Raw genomic sequence first — 13,792 nt, 5'->3', positions numbered from 1 at the left:
GTTGGATGGGGAGGAGTGATTGAAGTATGCTGGTGTTTTGAGCCGGTCGCTTGCTCCGGCTTGTGGCTTGGGTGGTAATACGCGATGAGTTACCGCAGGTTTGATATGGAAGGTGTCTTATGAGCTTCTATGGTGAGGATCAGATATCCCCACGCGCGAGAATGCATATGGGAGGAGATGGGGTACGGCCATATGAGGCGAGGTTCAAGATGTTGAGAGGGGAGGAATGGAATTGATGAGATTGATGAGATCCAGGAATTAATAGACGAACATGACTCTTTGCCGAGAGCTGCTCATCTGGATCTATGGAGTACGCGTACGCCCCGGAAAGGAGAACAAGGACCGCTCATCTAAAGAAACGCATGGGCATGAGGTTCTTTACTCAGGTCGCTTGACGGGGATGCATCTCGCCTAATTTAAATAAATGAATACTACACGTATGAACAGGACCCTGCATTTGCAAGGATCAGGCGCAAATAACTGATTTACTATTCGATCGAGTGAACCTTTTGCTTGTTTTTTTGTTTCTTTGCTCTGTTGGTTTGGGGTACATGTAGGCTTGGTTGGGTAGTTGATGCCTCTTGGTGGATGGTGAGACCACGTGGGGTGTAGGCTGGCATTCGTTGGCGGCTTCGTTGGTAGAGAGCTTTCTGGCCGGATGATGAGAAAAGATGTGATGAAGGGTGTTGATTCTTGATAGGTGTGTTGCTTTTACATGGGACAAGGGTTGGATGCTTGCGTGAATATATGCCTGGTGGTGAGTTGTATTGTTGGAATTGGTCACTGCCATACGGAGTGTCTGCTCATTGATATACATGTACTTGGACATGCTCTACCTATAACAAGACAACTCATCTATCAACTTGCAACATCAGTAGCAAATCTACAAACTGGTCAAGGCCGCTCAAAACACATGCCCTCCTCCATCCACCACGACATCCGCCCCGTTCATATAACTCCCCGCCCGGCTCAGCATCATCACCACCACGCCCGCCACCTCCTCCGGCAGCCCCATCCTCCCCATCGGGTTCCTCTCGTTCCAGATCCTCCGCGCCTCCGCCAGGCCCTCGCCCTCGTTGAGCACCGTGTCCAGGTACCCCGGGCTGATGCTGTTGACCGCGATGCCGTGCCGCGCCCACTCCGCCGCCAGCGAGCTCTTGAGCATCAGCAGCGCGCCCTTGCTCGCGTTGTAGGCCGCCTGCGGCTGCGGGAAGTTGACCCTGTGCGCCGAGATGGACGCCGTCAGGACGATGCGCCCGCCGGCGCCCCGGGCGACCATGGCGCGGGCGGCCGCGCGCGCGCAGATGAAGGCCCCCGTGGTGTTGACGTCGAGGACTTTCCGCCAGGTAGCGATGGGCGTGTCCAGGGCGTGCGACGAGTGCACGATGCCCGCGAGGCAGACGAGCATGTCCACCGAGCCCAGCGTCTCGACGGCTTCCGCGATGGCCGCGTTCACGGCGTCCTCGTCGGTCACGTCCACGGAGCGGACCTCGACGGAGGCCTGCGGGAACTCGGCTCGCAGCGCCTGCACGGCGTCTTGCGATGCGTCGGCGTTGAGGTCGAGCAGCATCAGGCCCGACGCCCCGTGCTGGAGGATCGCGCGCGAGACGACGAGGCCGATGCCGCCGGTGCCGCCGGTGATGACGGCGTTGCCGGCGATGCTGAAGCGGCCGGCGGCGGAGTCGCGGGGCCAGGGGTGGAGCGAGTCGGGGGCGGAGGGGGCGACGCCGGCGGAGAGGGTCATTTGGGGGATGATGCGGGAGGTGAGGGCGTTGCGCTCGGAGACGTGAGAGTCAGCCATTTTGATGGGATCTGAATGAAGCGTGTGAGACTGTGATTGTGGGTTTAATGAGAGAAGGTTGTGAGGTTGTGAGGAGTTGATGTGAGGGTGAGTGAGATTGCAGATCCGGCTAAATGAGAGGATCATCGTGTTAGTCAGGTAATAGGTGTGTAGAGATGCAGCCGATTCTTATCATATATCCACATACTCCGTACAGGCGGTCCTTATCATGTTCGGTCTTTGAAAGATGGTTCAAAGATACCAGTCGCTTACACTGGAAAGCGAAGCTTACCATGTGGCTTTGCGACTTATGGTTACTTGTTTGTATAAGTGAGGATTCTCCACGTCTTAAAGCAAGGATGGCCACACCTCAAAACATCATGACAATTACGCGCCATTAGAGAAGCAGATAAATGGACTCTTACAAGTTCCTTTCATCATCTGCGACGAGTGCCTTTTGAGTTGGGCTCTATCGGCTTGTTCATTCGTTTATACGGCGCTTATACACCACTCAAACCCCCCCACCCAACTCTCGTATATATCCGGCTGAAGCCTCAACTCACCACCCCCAACCTCCCCTCTTACACAAAACATTCAACCCCCATTCAATCCTTTCGGCATGGCCCAAACAGACCAAATCCACAAAGACGCATCCCTCGTCTACAACTACCACCGCATGAACCTGCCCCTCCTCCGCCCCGCCGACGCAATCTTCTGCCTCTGCAGCCTCGACGTCCGCGTCGCCGCCCACGCCGCCCGGCTCTACCTCGACGGCGTCGCGCCCTGCCTCATCTTCTCCGGCGACTCCGGCATCCTCACGGAGGGTCTCTTCAGCGAGCCCGAGGCCGTCGTCTTCGCCGCCGTCGCGCGCGGCATGGGCGTGCCCGAGGCCAGCATCATCGTCGAGCCCCGCGCGCGCAACACGGGCGAGAACGTGCGCTTCACGTACGACCTGCTGCGCGAGAGGGGCCTGCTGGGCGGGTTGAGGCGCTTGGTGCTCGTGCAGAAGCCGTACATGGAGCGGCGCACGTACGCGACGTTTCGGAAGCAGTGGCCGGATGCGGGGACGCTGTTTACCGTGTCTTCGCCGGCGTTGAGCTTTGACGAGTATCCTGATGCGAGCAATCCGAGGGAGCTGGTGACGAGCATCATGGTGGGGGATTTGGTGAGGATTAGGGAGTATCCTGCCAAAGGGTATCAGATCGAGCAGGAGATTCCCGAGGAGGTGTGGGAGGCGGGGAGGAGGCTTGTGGAGGCGGGCTTCGATAAGCATTTGCCTTGAGCCCGGTTGTGAGTGCTATAGAGAGACGGGTCCTTGTATATAGAACTGGATGGGAAGAATAACGGATAGATACAGATAGGTCAGTTGTCAACCTTCTTCTTCACGTCCTCGGTAGCCTTCTCCGACGCAGCCTTCAGAAACCCGCGGAAGCTTTCAAAGGCCGTCTCATCGTGTCCTTCCAGCCACCGCGCCTCCACAGAAACATGCTCTCTCGAAACCCTCACGGCCACGCGAAAGCCAAACGTGCACATCTGCTCCGACGTCGCCTTCTCTTCGCCCTTGCCCTGCTCGCCCGCCTCCGCCTCGCGCTTCTTCCGCCGCCGCCACGCCCGGGCCCATACCTTGTCCACCGCCCTCCCGACCCCCTGAAGCTTCTCTCTGTCCCACTCCCAGGACATCAGGTCAAGCGCCGCAATGGCGCTGCTCAACGTCTCCGCGAAGCCCCCGATGTTTTCGCAGAGCGGCATCTGGAATGCCACATATTCCGTAATGGCCGGCAGGATCATCCCCTTGGACAAGGCTGCCTTGGTCCCTCTCGCGACGCTCTGTGCGGGACGCAAGGGCCGGAAGCTCCATCCGATTGCCCACCGCCTCGTCTTGTTGCCCTGCTGAAACTCGGTAAGGGCGTAGTTGTCGATCTTGTGCTCCCTCAGCCTGTCCACTATGCGCGTGAGGCTGGACAAGAAGCCCACCATGGCGGTATACCATCGCACGCGCTCGCGCAGCACGAGGGACTCTTGGAAGATGCGGTCGACGAAGCCCACCTCTCCGCCCGGCGTCACCATCTCGACCTTGGCGCCTGTGCATGCGGTGAATGGCGGGCGAGACTTTTCTTCTGCGCTCTTGACCATTGCCTCTTCGGATTCGTAAAAGGGGGGGTTTGTCATGGTGAAGTCGAGGGAGTCCAGTTTGATGTCGTCCAGCGGGATGAGAGCGTCGTCGAGCTTGCGGCCGATGACTTGGATTCGGCTTTCGAGGCCGTTGAGCTTGATATTCTTTCTCGCCCATTCCAAGCTTTTGTCGTCAATGTCTTTCACACTTGTTAGTATAAGCCCTGTAGAGGAGAGCTTGCATAAGGAAAGAAGCGAGGAACCCACCAGTTGCGATGAATGACCACGGGCGCTGGACACATCCGAGCAGCGGGTATATGCAGCTCGCTCCGGTGCCGATATCCAGCCCGACGGCTTTCCCACCAGGCTCGTCGTACGATGTCGTGTCCAACAGGTCCTTGAGCCACAGGATGTAATTGTGTCTATTTGCCACCTGGTTTCTCCCATCAGCCTCGTTTCTCACAAAAATTGGACGCTCTACTCACCGGAGGACATAGTCGATCCTCTGGCAACTCTATCCGCAGATCAAAGTCCACTTTGAGAAGAGTCTTGGTCAGCTGCATGACGGATTTGGGATCGTTGAAGTCGAGCTCTCGTCCCTTGACGCTATTCTTTTTATGTTAGCAATGGGCTCTGGAGCTGCGGGAAAGGACACAACAAACACGGCTGCAAAATCTGGATCCACGAGAGCTATCGCCTTGAAGTCGGGCGCTTTCGTGTACAGATTGCGGAAATAAGCATCTCTCGATTCCTTGGCCAGCGGTCGATGGGATCCCGTGCCAGCTTTGGCGCGAGGCGGAGGCGGATGCGGAGGGCGGCCCGATGCATTCTTATCAACATCCATTATGGTAGTAAGCTTAGACACTTGACGGACTTTGAATCTTCATCTGTAACTCAGCAGTGACAGAGGATGAAGAAGAAGAAAAAGGCATTAAATGGTAACAAACTATAAAAGCGGTATGAAGGAATATAAAAAGAGAAACTCGAGTAGCCCAAACCGGGTTGCGCTTTGTGCACACGCTTCGTTACAATCATGCACCTTTAGTAGGATATGTCTCGTCATCATCACTCTCGCAGCCAATTCACCCCCTTGAGTCGGCTCTGCTGCTTCACTCCGACTTCACCACAGAATCACCCGCCATCTCCATCCCTCAAGCGTCTTCAGGTCCCGCTCTTCAATCTCCTGGCTGCTGTACTCGAGGCGCTGCGACAGCTTCTTGAGGCGCTTCTGCACCGTCTTGGCCACCCGCAGCGTCACCTCGTTCTGGAACACGTACAGGACGGAAAAGACGAAGAAGGCAATGCTGGCCAGGTGGCCGTGGCCGAGCACCGAGTCCTTGATCCGCTGCAGGAGGCCCTTTGACTTGCGGAACGCGTACTCGGTGTTGTTGGATGAGACCAGCGAATCTGCGTCTGTGCCGCGCCGGAACAGCTTGCGCACGGCAGGGATGAAGGTTGCGCTGATGGTGTTTCATTTTTTAGTCTATAAACTCACACAAAAGAGAAGACGGAAGAGGAGATGGGACAACGGCAAGGGTCTTACAGGATTCCTCCAAACAGCCATCGTCGCCAGCGGTGATTCTTGGCGTTCTTGACCATCCGGCGGACCTCGTCCTGCAGCGTCCGCAGCTCGCCGATCAGGACGCCCGTCTGGCTGCGGATCTGCCACTCCAGGTCCACGGCCTGCGACGAGTAGCCAAAGGCGCGGCGCTGGTTCTGCAGGTAGATGAGGTGCTTGAGGTTGCGCTGGCAGCTGGCCTTGACGTCCTCCATGCCCAGCCCCTGGGGCACCGCGGGCCTGTACGGCGACTGCAGCTGCTGCATCGGCCGCTGGGCCGGGTACTGGTGGTACTCATACGGCCGCGGCGGGAAGTCGTGCGCCTTGGGATAGTCGCTGGCGGCGGCCTTGGGGTAGTCATTGGGCTTGGGCGGGAAGTCGCTGGCCTTGAACTCGGCGGAGCGCGAGACGGGCGTCGCCCTGGGGAGGTCCACGCCGGAGCCCGAGTGGTTCATCTGCTGCTGGTCCATGGCCGGTCGCATGGGCAGCGTCGTTGGCGGCGCCGTCGTGATGCCAAAGGGTCTACTGGACACGGGCGAGTCAATGGGTTGCGGGTCGAGCTCCTTTAAGGGCGTGTTGGGATCCATGGCTGGCAACGGGAGGGGGTTTTATGTCACGCAGAAGCGGAGGAGGACACAGGAAGACGTCAAAAAAGTCACGGCTTGGGGAGATGTGGGCTCGTTCAGAGCTTCAGCGTCCTTGGGGAGAGGATCTGGCGAGGGCCCGTTTGGAGGTGGCTGGTAATCATAAGGCGGAGGACGCAGAGGGCCAAGGGCGGAGGACGGAGTATTGCATGCTGCGATTTTATTTCGTTACCCAGCTGGACACGGACCCGACCAAGCTGAGGCGGGTAAGAGTGGGGGGTTTTGCATCATCCCGTGTAGCTGTTATGCAATGCGCGAGGCGGCAATTCATCTATGCGTATAGACGGGTATGCTGTCATTGTGGCTGACAGCTGTGTGGCAGCTCACGATTTGAAGCTAAAGCTGAAGCTGATGGATCGGTAGATGTACAAGTAGTATGCTCGATGATCATCCTCCATTAAGTCGATCCAACTCTCCATTATACGCACATCAAGTCGATGTTGAAGATGGCACGATTCGCGATATCCACCTCAGCGACTCCATACACGAGCACCGCCTCACCCTGAACGAGGCCTCACCGACATGTGGGTGTAAGTGCATTCCCACATCTCCTTGCCTGCTTTACCCCTAAACCCCTTTGTTCCTGAAGTATTTTTGACTTGTTTGTTTTCAGGAGCCAGTAGATCGCTAAAGAAGGCGAGCTCTTTCTTAAAAGACAACTCAGAATGCAACGGACTACCTCGGTAGGCAGTCTGTGTTCTCGTATTCAGGTGCGCCATGGCCACAGAGCATTACCCATGTCTTCAACTCTTGGATTGGCCCATTATAACCAATTGCAACAAAGACATATAGCAATTATCAAAGTAAATGTCGTTATATCAACACTCTTCGAGGCGCCCACTGACGACACGAACCAACTCATACGAGAAACTCGCCTTTAACAGGGTAGGTACATAGTCGGACATAGGCCAGATTCCTCTTCAGCTCAGCCCCTTCAGCTCAACCGGACCAAACCAAAGCGGAACCCTCATTGGCAGCTCAACAATACAAGCATCTTTTCGTGCCCGTAAAGCCACTTCTCAAGCTCCCCGTAACACAGCCCGTTGTATCATGCTACAATCACGCATCCAGCCCCCCTTGTCAAGCTACATACTGGCACCTCTCGCTCAGCCACATCTCAACTATCACCGCGTCATGTCCAATATCGCCGAATAAGAGACGACGTGGCCCATTGCAATCTCGGCGAATCAGAGAAAGCACAGACATGGAGATTGAAAGTAGGCATCGAGTTTGTGGCGACTTCGATATGCACTTACACGCTGCTGCTGCCCCGCGTCTGCCTGCTGCAGCCTATTTGCTAGGCGCATGAGGATGTGCTTTTAGCTTCGAGCCAGCTTTCTTCTTATTGGCGTGGGAGATGCGAATGGATGGATGGATTGAGTGGTGCTGCGGCTGGGAAGAGCTTAAGCTTAACGTATGATCTCTTGGCAGATACCTACGTGTGTCAGTGGCATATATAAAGAGGCCGTCGTCTTGTCTTTTGCTTCCGTTGACTTTTGACTAGACAAGCTCGTAACCATTGTCGTCGCCAACTACTGCTGTGCAAGACATCTCATCTTGGAGTCACTTTGCAGCAATTCAGCTGTCACTGGCGGACATACTTGCAAGTGTCATTTCCACAGCCAAGTGTCCAACCGAACAAATCGCCAAAATGGGCGTCTCCGCCATCAGCGACCTGGAGACAGTCCACAAAGTTGAGTACGTTGTCAGCGACCTAAACACCTCCTCAGTCACCCTCTTTCCCTCCAGAGCTCAGGTACACCGAGAAATCAAAGGCATCCAACTCAAGGTAAGCCACACCATCTCACCAACATCCATCACCAAGCTCTGATCCGCTAACTATCGTCACAGCGAGGCACCAACGAAGTCACCATCGTCGGCCTCAGCCAGACCGCCGACCCCGACTCCATCAGAGTCGAGAGCAACGGCACCGCCACAGTGACCAACCTGGAAGTCGAATCGGTGCCCAACCGCCAGCGCTTCGACGAAGTCTATCCCGAGTCTGAATCGGAATCCGAGTCCGAGTCCGACGACGACGACCACGAATCATCCGACGATGAGGTCACGACAGAGGATGCGGAACTGGCTTATGCTCGGGGGGAGCTTGAAGGGTTTAGAGAGGAGCTGGCGACTGTCACGGATGACATCGGCAATGCGCAGAAGCGGCTGTATCTGCTGGAGCAAGTGCACAGTCTCAATGAGCGCAAGAACAATGACTTTATACAAGCCACCCTCGAGCAGTACAAGGAGGAGCGTTCAAAGGCCTTTCAAGATCTGAGCCGAAGCCTAAGCCTGCAGAAGAAATGCACCAAGCTCGTGGAACAGGCCGAGAAGAAGGTCAGCAAGCTACAGCGTGCGGAGGACAAGCGGAATGCAAAGGAGAACAAGGCAAAAGCACGAGCGAGGAAGGAAAAGCAAAAGAAGAAGGCCCTCAAGGAGAGGCTCAAGGCCGAGGCCAGGCGAGAGCGCCAGCGCCTGCGCGAAGAGCAGCAGGACTTCTGGCCGCTCGAGGTCTTGAGCGTGCGCATCACGCTCGAGGTCGTCGCCATGACGCCCATGACCTCGCGCCGCGGCTCCACGTCCAGCGACGCCGACGTTGTCCAGATCCCGGACGCCCCAGCCGAAGGCGACGGAGACGACGCTGGTCCAGTCGAGTGCAATCTCGCCTTCTCCTACGTGACATCGTCGGCGTACTGGACGCCGAGCTACGATCTCCAGCTGTCGACGACAAACGCCTCCGCGTCGCTCTACTTTGACGCCATGCTCACCAACCAGACCAGCGAGTCGTGGAAGAGCTGCAAGGTGACGCTGTCGACGTCGCAGGCGACCTTCTCCGGGCTGTACGACACGATCCCCAAGCTGAACCCCTGGCGCATCAAGCTCGCGTCCCGGGGCCAGCGCTTCTCCATGAGCAGCGACATCACGCGCAGCGCCGAGGAGGTTTCGTATGCGATGAGCAGCGTCCATCACGCGCCGATGCTGCTCCATCAGGACAACGCCAGGCGGAAGAAGATGGTGAGAACAACTGCACTGAGCTCTGCCGTCCCGCCTCCGCCACCTCCTCTTGCCGCTCCGATGGCAGCGCCCCGATCCGGCGGCCTCTTCGGCTCTTCCGCCGCACCTCCTCCCGGCGCCGCTCCAACGGCAGCGCCCACGAGAGGCGGCCTATTTGGCTCCCAGTCTTCCGCCCCTCCGCCAGCACCGGGAGCATCGGCCTTTGGCGGCCTGTTTGGCTCTTCCGCTGGGCCTTTCGGATCTGCCGCCCCGGCTTCTGCTAACTCCATCGCAGCGCAATACCAGCAAGCTCAGCAGCAGCAAGCCCAGCAGCAGCAAGCCCAGCAGCAGCAGCAGCAGCAGCAGCAGGCTCTGCAATCAGAGAACGTGCTCAACGACTTCGACTTTGACGCCTTCCTCAACGACGGCGCCCAGCCCAACGACGGCTACGACGCCTCGCTGGTGGAGGAGACGGGCCTCACGACGACATACGACCTGCCCGGCCTCAAGACGCTCGTGCCCAAGAACAACGGCTCCAAGCAGCGCGTGGCGCGCATCCCCTTCTCCAACGTCGCCTTCAGCCACACCGTCGTGCCCAAGTACAAGCCCGTGGCGTACCTCAAGGCGAAGCTCAAGAACGGCAGCAAGATGGCCCTGCTCAAGGGCGGCGCCAGCCTGACGCTCGACGGCACCTTTCTGGGCAAGACGTCCCTGCCGCGGTGCAGCTCGGGCGAGTCCTTCAGCCTCAGCCTGGGCGTGGACCCCGCCATCAAGGTGACGTACTCCAAGCCCGAGGTCCGGCGGACGACGGCGGGCCTGTTTGGCAACCAGGACAGCTCGGTGTACGTGCGGGCGATGACGCTGCACAACACGAGGGCCGTCGGGGGCAGGGCCGTGGCTCTGCTGGTGCTGGATCAGGTGCCCGTTTCGGAGGACGAGAAGCTGCGCGTCGAGGTGTCGTATCCGAGGGGCTTGACGGCGGATGGCACGGGCGTTGCCTGTGGTGAGGCTGGCAAGGAGGGCAAGGATGAGGGTTGGGGGAAGGCTGTGGCGAGGCTGAAGAAGGAAGGGCTGGTGAGCTGGGATGTGACCTTGAATGCGGGCAAGACGGTCAAGTTGTCGTTGGAGTATGTTGTTTCTCTGCCCAGTGGGGAGACGGCGCATCAGGTTTGACTGGGATGGAGATGAATATGAATCTACCCTGCACGAACCGCTGGTGGCACCCAGTCATTGCGGTTTCCAGACGAGCTCGGCTTTCTCGCGATGTGACCCGGGCGTAGTAGCAATGTATGTAGCTCTGACTATCGCTCCGTCAGAGCGCCGGTATATCTTGCATACTTTGCATCATGGTATAATAGAACATTTCGAATGCAGGGGTGTTTCAATCCAAGACCGGATATGTCTCTAGACCTGTCGCCTTGGCAGCTCGTACTGCGTCCGCGGAGTTACACAGCTCGAACTTTGTAAATGAGCTGCTTGTCTCACACGGAGATGAAAGTCAAGGTGCTGAAATTGCAAGTCATTGTCTGAGAATGAGCTGTACGAGCAACAATCTCAGAGACTATGACGCCGCTTGCCTTGAAAAGCCCTACAGCTTGTGTTCTTCAGCTTGCGTTGAGGAGGCAAAGTCATACGGCCCCTCTCCGAAAGCGATAAATGCAGCCCGAGAATAAGAGTAGTTTCGGAAGGAATTTGAATTGCACCCTTTTTTTTTCTCGTTTATACTGCAAAGCAGACACTCAAGCAGCACAATGCCGGGGGTATAGAAGATGCGGATCCTGGGGGGACGCGCTTGGGAGCCTGTTTGGATCTTTCAGATCTGCCACGGCCGCTTTTATCGCGTGCGGCTCGACACGGCGACGGCCCGAGTCGCGCTGCCTTAACCTAATCTTGTCGTAGCATTTCTGTTCCTCGATAAAGACTCTCAACTTTGTACAGAGCTTGTTGAGCCTTCAGGATAAGGTCGAACAAAGTGCAAGAATGCCATGAGTAGAAGGGGCTTTGGTCAGGCGAGAGTCGTCTGAAGACCGCGTGTTCGTCGCCGGCGTGGTATGATGCTGGTCCGTGTCGTCGTGAATCATCTGATGCAGAGAGACGTGGTGCGAGCATCAGACAATCTTCACAGCGCAAGTCAAAAGATCCTGTGCTTCGAATTACTCAAGACCATCTTCAACGGCTGTGCCAGCGACGTCCAGGGCAAAAAGGCAACAAGCCAAGACGATCATCTGAATCCGCAGGAGGGCGAAATGTGAACGCCGGAACCTGCATGATGCTAGCCGGCAATCTGTCGCGGGGATGAGCGGAAGCGGTAGCCGCACAGACTGACAGACTAACCCGTACATGTAATTTGCGACGGGGACACACAAACTGCATGTAAGTGCTGGGTATGGACATGCTCGCGGATCCGGGCTCGGGCTGCAAGTCGTTGCCAGAGAAAGCCATCACGATATGGGATCGGGTAATGGTTGATAATAGTGCGAGCCAATCCAGTTGCCCATTGCAAGTGAATGAGTGAATGAGCTGCATGGATATCCCATCGGTGAAGATGCAGGTTGCGCTTCCAGGTGCAGAGGACGGATCAATGACACCTGGGCGGAGCGACATGGGCCGTCGAGAATCCCAGCAACGCGCATGGCCATTGGACGCCCTCGCACAAAGAACCAACACCGGGACCGGCACCCTGAGCATGGTTCGAGGAGCTCGAGTCGAGGCGCCGCTGACCGACTGACAGACATCCACAGGCGGGACGAGGCGCGGGCCAGAAATTGGACACAATCATCGGAGCTCACGGCGGGCCCACCAAGTGCGTCGTGGGGAGGCGTCTTTCGCGTTCTGCCTGTTCCTGTACGACTGTTTGCCTTGGTTAGCCCCTAGAACAGAGTGCCGGAACATCGCCCATGTAGGCGGATTCTTTTCCATGTAAACAGATGGGCTGCTTATAATGGTGTCGAGTCTGAAAGCTGATGTCCCCCGGAGATAGCACGCACTCGCGGCCAACGAAGGTGCCGGACCAGATGCTGTTAGCCGGCGGCACAGCCCAGCCAACGGGTGTGATACAGGAGAGATCAGCGGCTGACGCCCAGCCGTTTTGTCCGTCCAAGGTCCTTGGTCCATGTGGCTCTCCATGTGCGGCTCGTCTGCTGGGGCCGCACGTTTTGTATGTACATGCTTCGCACCCGTCCTTGTAGGCATGCATTTCTTGCTTTTGTCGCCTCTGATCTGTCTTGGTTTGGGCCTTGCTTGATCTTGATGAGCTGCTGCAGGGTGACGACAATGGAGACGGCAAGACGGCCAGCACTAGACCAGCGAGAGAGCAGAGACGACGGACAGGAAACAGACAGGCCCAGGCTCATGGAGGGCGCGTCCCCAGTGGCTCGCTGGCGGCATCCGTCCGGCTGCGGACATGACGATGGAGCTGTTCCGTGGATAATCTAGGGTCCACCCCACCCGACTGGCGACACTTTGTCGCGCGCGCGTCCTGACTGGCCGCCTCCTTTTCCCCCTCTTCCCTCGGGGTTTATATCGCCCTCACGGCTTCGGCACGCAGGCCCGTGGACTTGGGACAGATGAATCAATAGCGAGCCTGCTCCTGACCGTCTGATCTGTTGTCTTCGCTGCTGTTCTGGTACTCGTATGCTCTGTTTGCTTCAGAAAGGCAAGGAAACAGAGGCGAAACGACTCGACACGCCCACGAGCCTCGGGGCCGGGGTCTGGATCTGGCTCTGTGTAACCGGGACGGCGCTACAGCCACCCACCTGCATATTCCGTACTAGCCGGCGCCAGACCGTGCTCCGAAAAGATAGAGCAACCTCCGTAGACGGTTGGGTTGGGCCTCGGTTTGTGCGCGTTGCCTCTGTCGCCTGTACAGGTACGAATCGGGGTCAAGTTTCTTTGCCAGTATGAAGTACATGTTAGTAGTAGGCGTGCGAGAGTGCGTAGGACGGCAGAAGCAGTCCCGGCATTTGCTCTCTGGAGCAGCGTGAGACTGCACCGGCGCTCGCCGGGGCCTATTTTCCCTTGCTCTCTCTCCCATCCTCCTGAGAGCGCCTCCGCCCTCCACTGAGCAAGCAAAAAGATGCCAGGCGCCATTTGCACGCGCGTGCCCGCCGAGTCTGCGCCGCCCTCGGAGAGCCACCGTATGTACAGTGAACATGGACTCGAGCAGAAGCAACTGGGGCCTGCCCGGTAAGAGGTACGAGGCTGCTGGCAACCAGTGGCGGTCGCACGAGCGCCGTGTGCGCAGATGATTCGGACGTGCAAAGTCGCAGGACTGGCCGATCTGGCGCTGCAACGCCAGCAGACAGCCGATGAGCCGCCTCTTCTTCTCCTTGCTATGTATTTGCGTCTCTCTCATGTGGGCGACTCAACAAAGGACAACAGAAGCAATCGGACGATGGAGCCTTTTCGGTTCCGGCGCGGCACACGGAGAGGCTTTTCCAGATGCACCACGCGGCGCGTCAGTCAGCCCATCTGCTGGGGGGGCCACGGCTGATTGATTGGCTGCATCGCGGCAGAGCTCGTCGCCATTGGCTCCCCGGATCAGAGTGGGCGCGGCCGGGCTTCTGGGAGGCAGGCAATCCGGCGCTTGGCTGGTGGTGAAATGAAGAGGGAAGATGGTCGGGGGGGCCTACATGTCGATGGGAATCTCGGGGGGATGGAAAGGGGGCGAGGCGGGTTCACTGGAGGGAAAGCTCGCCGGCAGAG

At 57.6% G+C, this 13,792-nt stretch overlaps 5 protein-coding genes across 5 annotated transcripts; 2 read left to right on the top strand and 3 right to left on the bottom strand.

Moving 5' to 3' along the window:
• Window positions 1-904: 904 nt before the first annotated feature.
• Window positions 905-1,801, bottom strand: BBK36DRAFT_1116338 (NAD(P)-binding protein; the record flags this gene model as incomplete). The annotated part of the gene is made up of 1 exon (XM_024890220.1): window positions 905-1,801. One exon carries the CDS (start codon window positions 1,799-1,801, stop codon window positions 905-907), a length of 897 nt encoding a protein of 298 aa, XP_024750942.1.
• A 598-nt stretch (window positions 1,802-2,399) lies between these two features.
• Window positions 2,400-3,062, top strand: BBK36DRAFT_1158454 (DUF218-domain-containing protein; the record flags this gene model as incomplete). The annotated part of the gene is made up of 1 exon (XM_024894113.1): window positions 2,400-3,062. The coding sequence occupies one exon, from the start codon at window positions 2,400-2,402 to the stop codon at window positions 3,060-3,062; it is 663 nt and encodes a 220-aa protein (XP_024750941.1).
• Window positions 3,063-3,142: 80 nt separating this feature from the next.
• BBK36DRAFT_1115822 (hypothetical protein) lies at window positions 3,143-4,736 on the bottom strand (the record flags this gene model as incomplete). Its single annotated transcript, XM_024890167.1, has 4 exons — window positions 3,143-4,092; window positions 4,160-4,325; window positions 4,459-4,503; window positions 4,551-4,736. 4 exons carry the CDS (start codon window positions 4,734-4,736, stop codon window positions 3,143-3,145), a joined length of 1,347 nt encoding a protein of 448 aa, XP_024750940.1.
• Window positions 4,737-5,008: 272 nt separating this feature from the next.
• Window positions 5,009-6,081, bottom strand: BBK36DRAFT_1135092 (hypothetical protein). The gene is given in 3 exon segments (XM_024892525.1): window positions 5,009-5,352; window positions 5,436-6,045; window positions 6,056-6,081. The coding sequence occupies 2 exon segments, from the start codon at window positions 6,035-6,037 to the stop codon at window positions 5,013-5,015; spliced, it is 942 nt and encodes a 313-aa protein (XP_024750939.1). The 5' UTR covers window positions 6,038-6,045; window positions 6,056-6,081; the 3' UTR covers window positions 5,009-5,012.
• Window positions 6,082-7,738: 1,657 nt separating this feature from the next.
• BBK36DRAFT_1197277 (hypothetical protein) lies at window positions 7,739-10,261 on the top strand (the record flags this gene model as incomplete). Its single annotated transcript, XM_024896977.1, has 3 exons — window positions 7,739-7,883; window positions 7,946-9,109; window positions 9,275-10,261. Exons 1-3 carry the CDS (start codon window positions 7,746-7,748, stop codon window positions 10,259-10,261), a joined length of 2,289 nt encoding a protein of 762 aa, XP_024750938.1. The 5' UTR covers window positions 7,739-7,745.
• Between the last annotated feature and the right edge of the window lie 3,531 nt (window positions 10,262-13,792).

The sequence above is a fragment of the Trichoderma citrinoviride genome (genome assembly GCF_003025115.1).
Source record: "Trichoderma citrinoviride strain TUCIM 6016 unplaced genomic scaffold BBK36scaffold_5, whole genome shotgun sequence".
Classification (NCBI taxonomy): Eukaryota; Fungi; Ascomycota; class Sordariomycetes; order Hypocreales; family Hypocreaceae; genus Trichoderma; species Trichoderma citrinoviride.
This window is presented reverse-complemented; position numbering and strand designations above follow the sequence as displayed.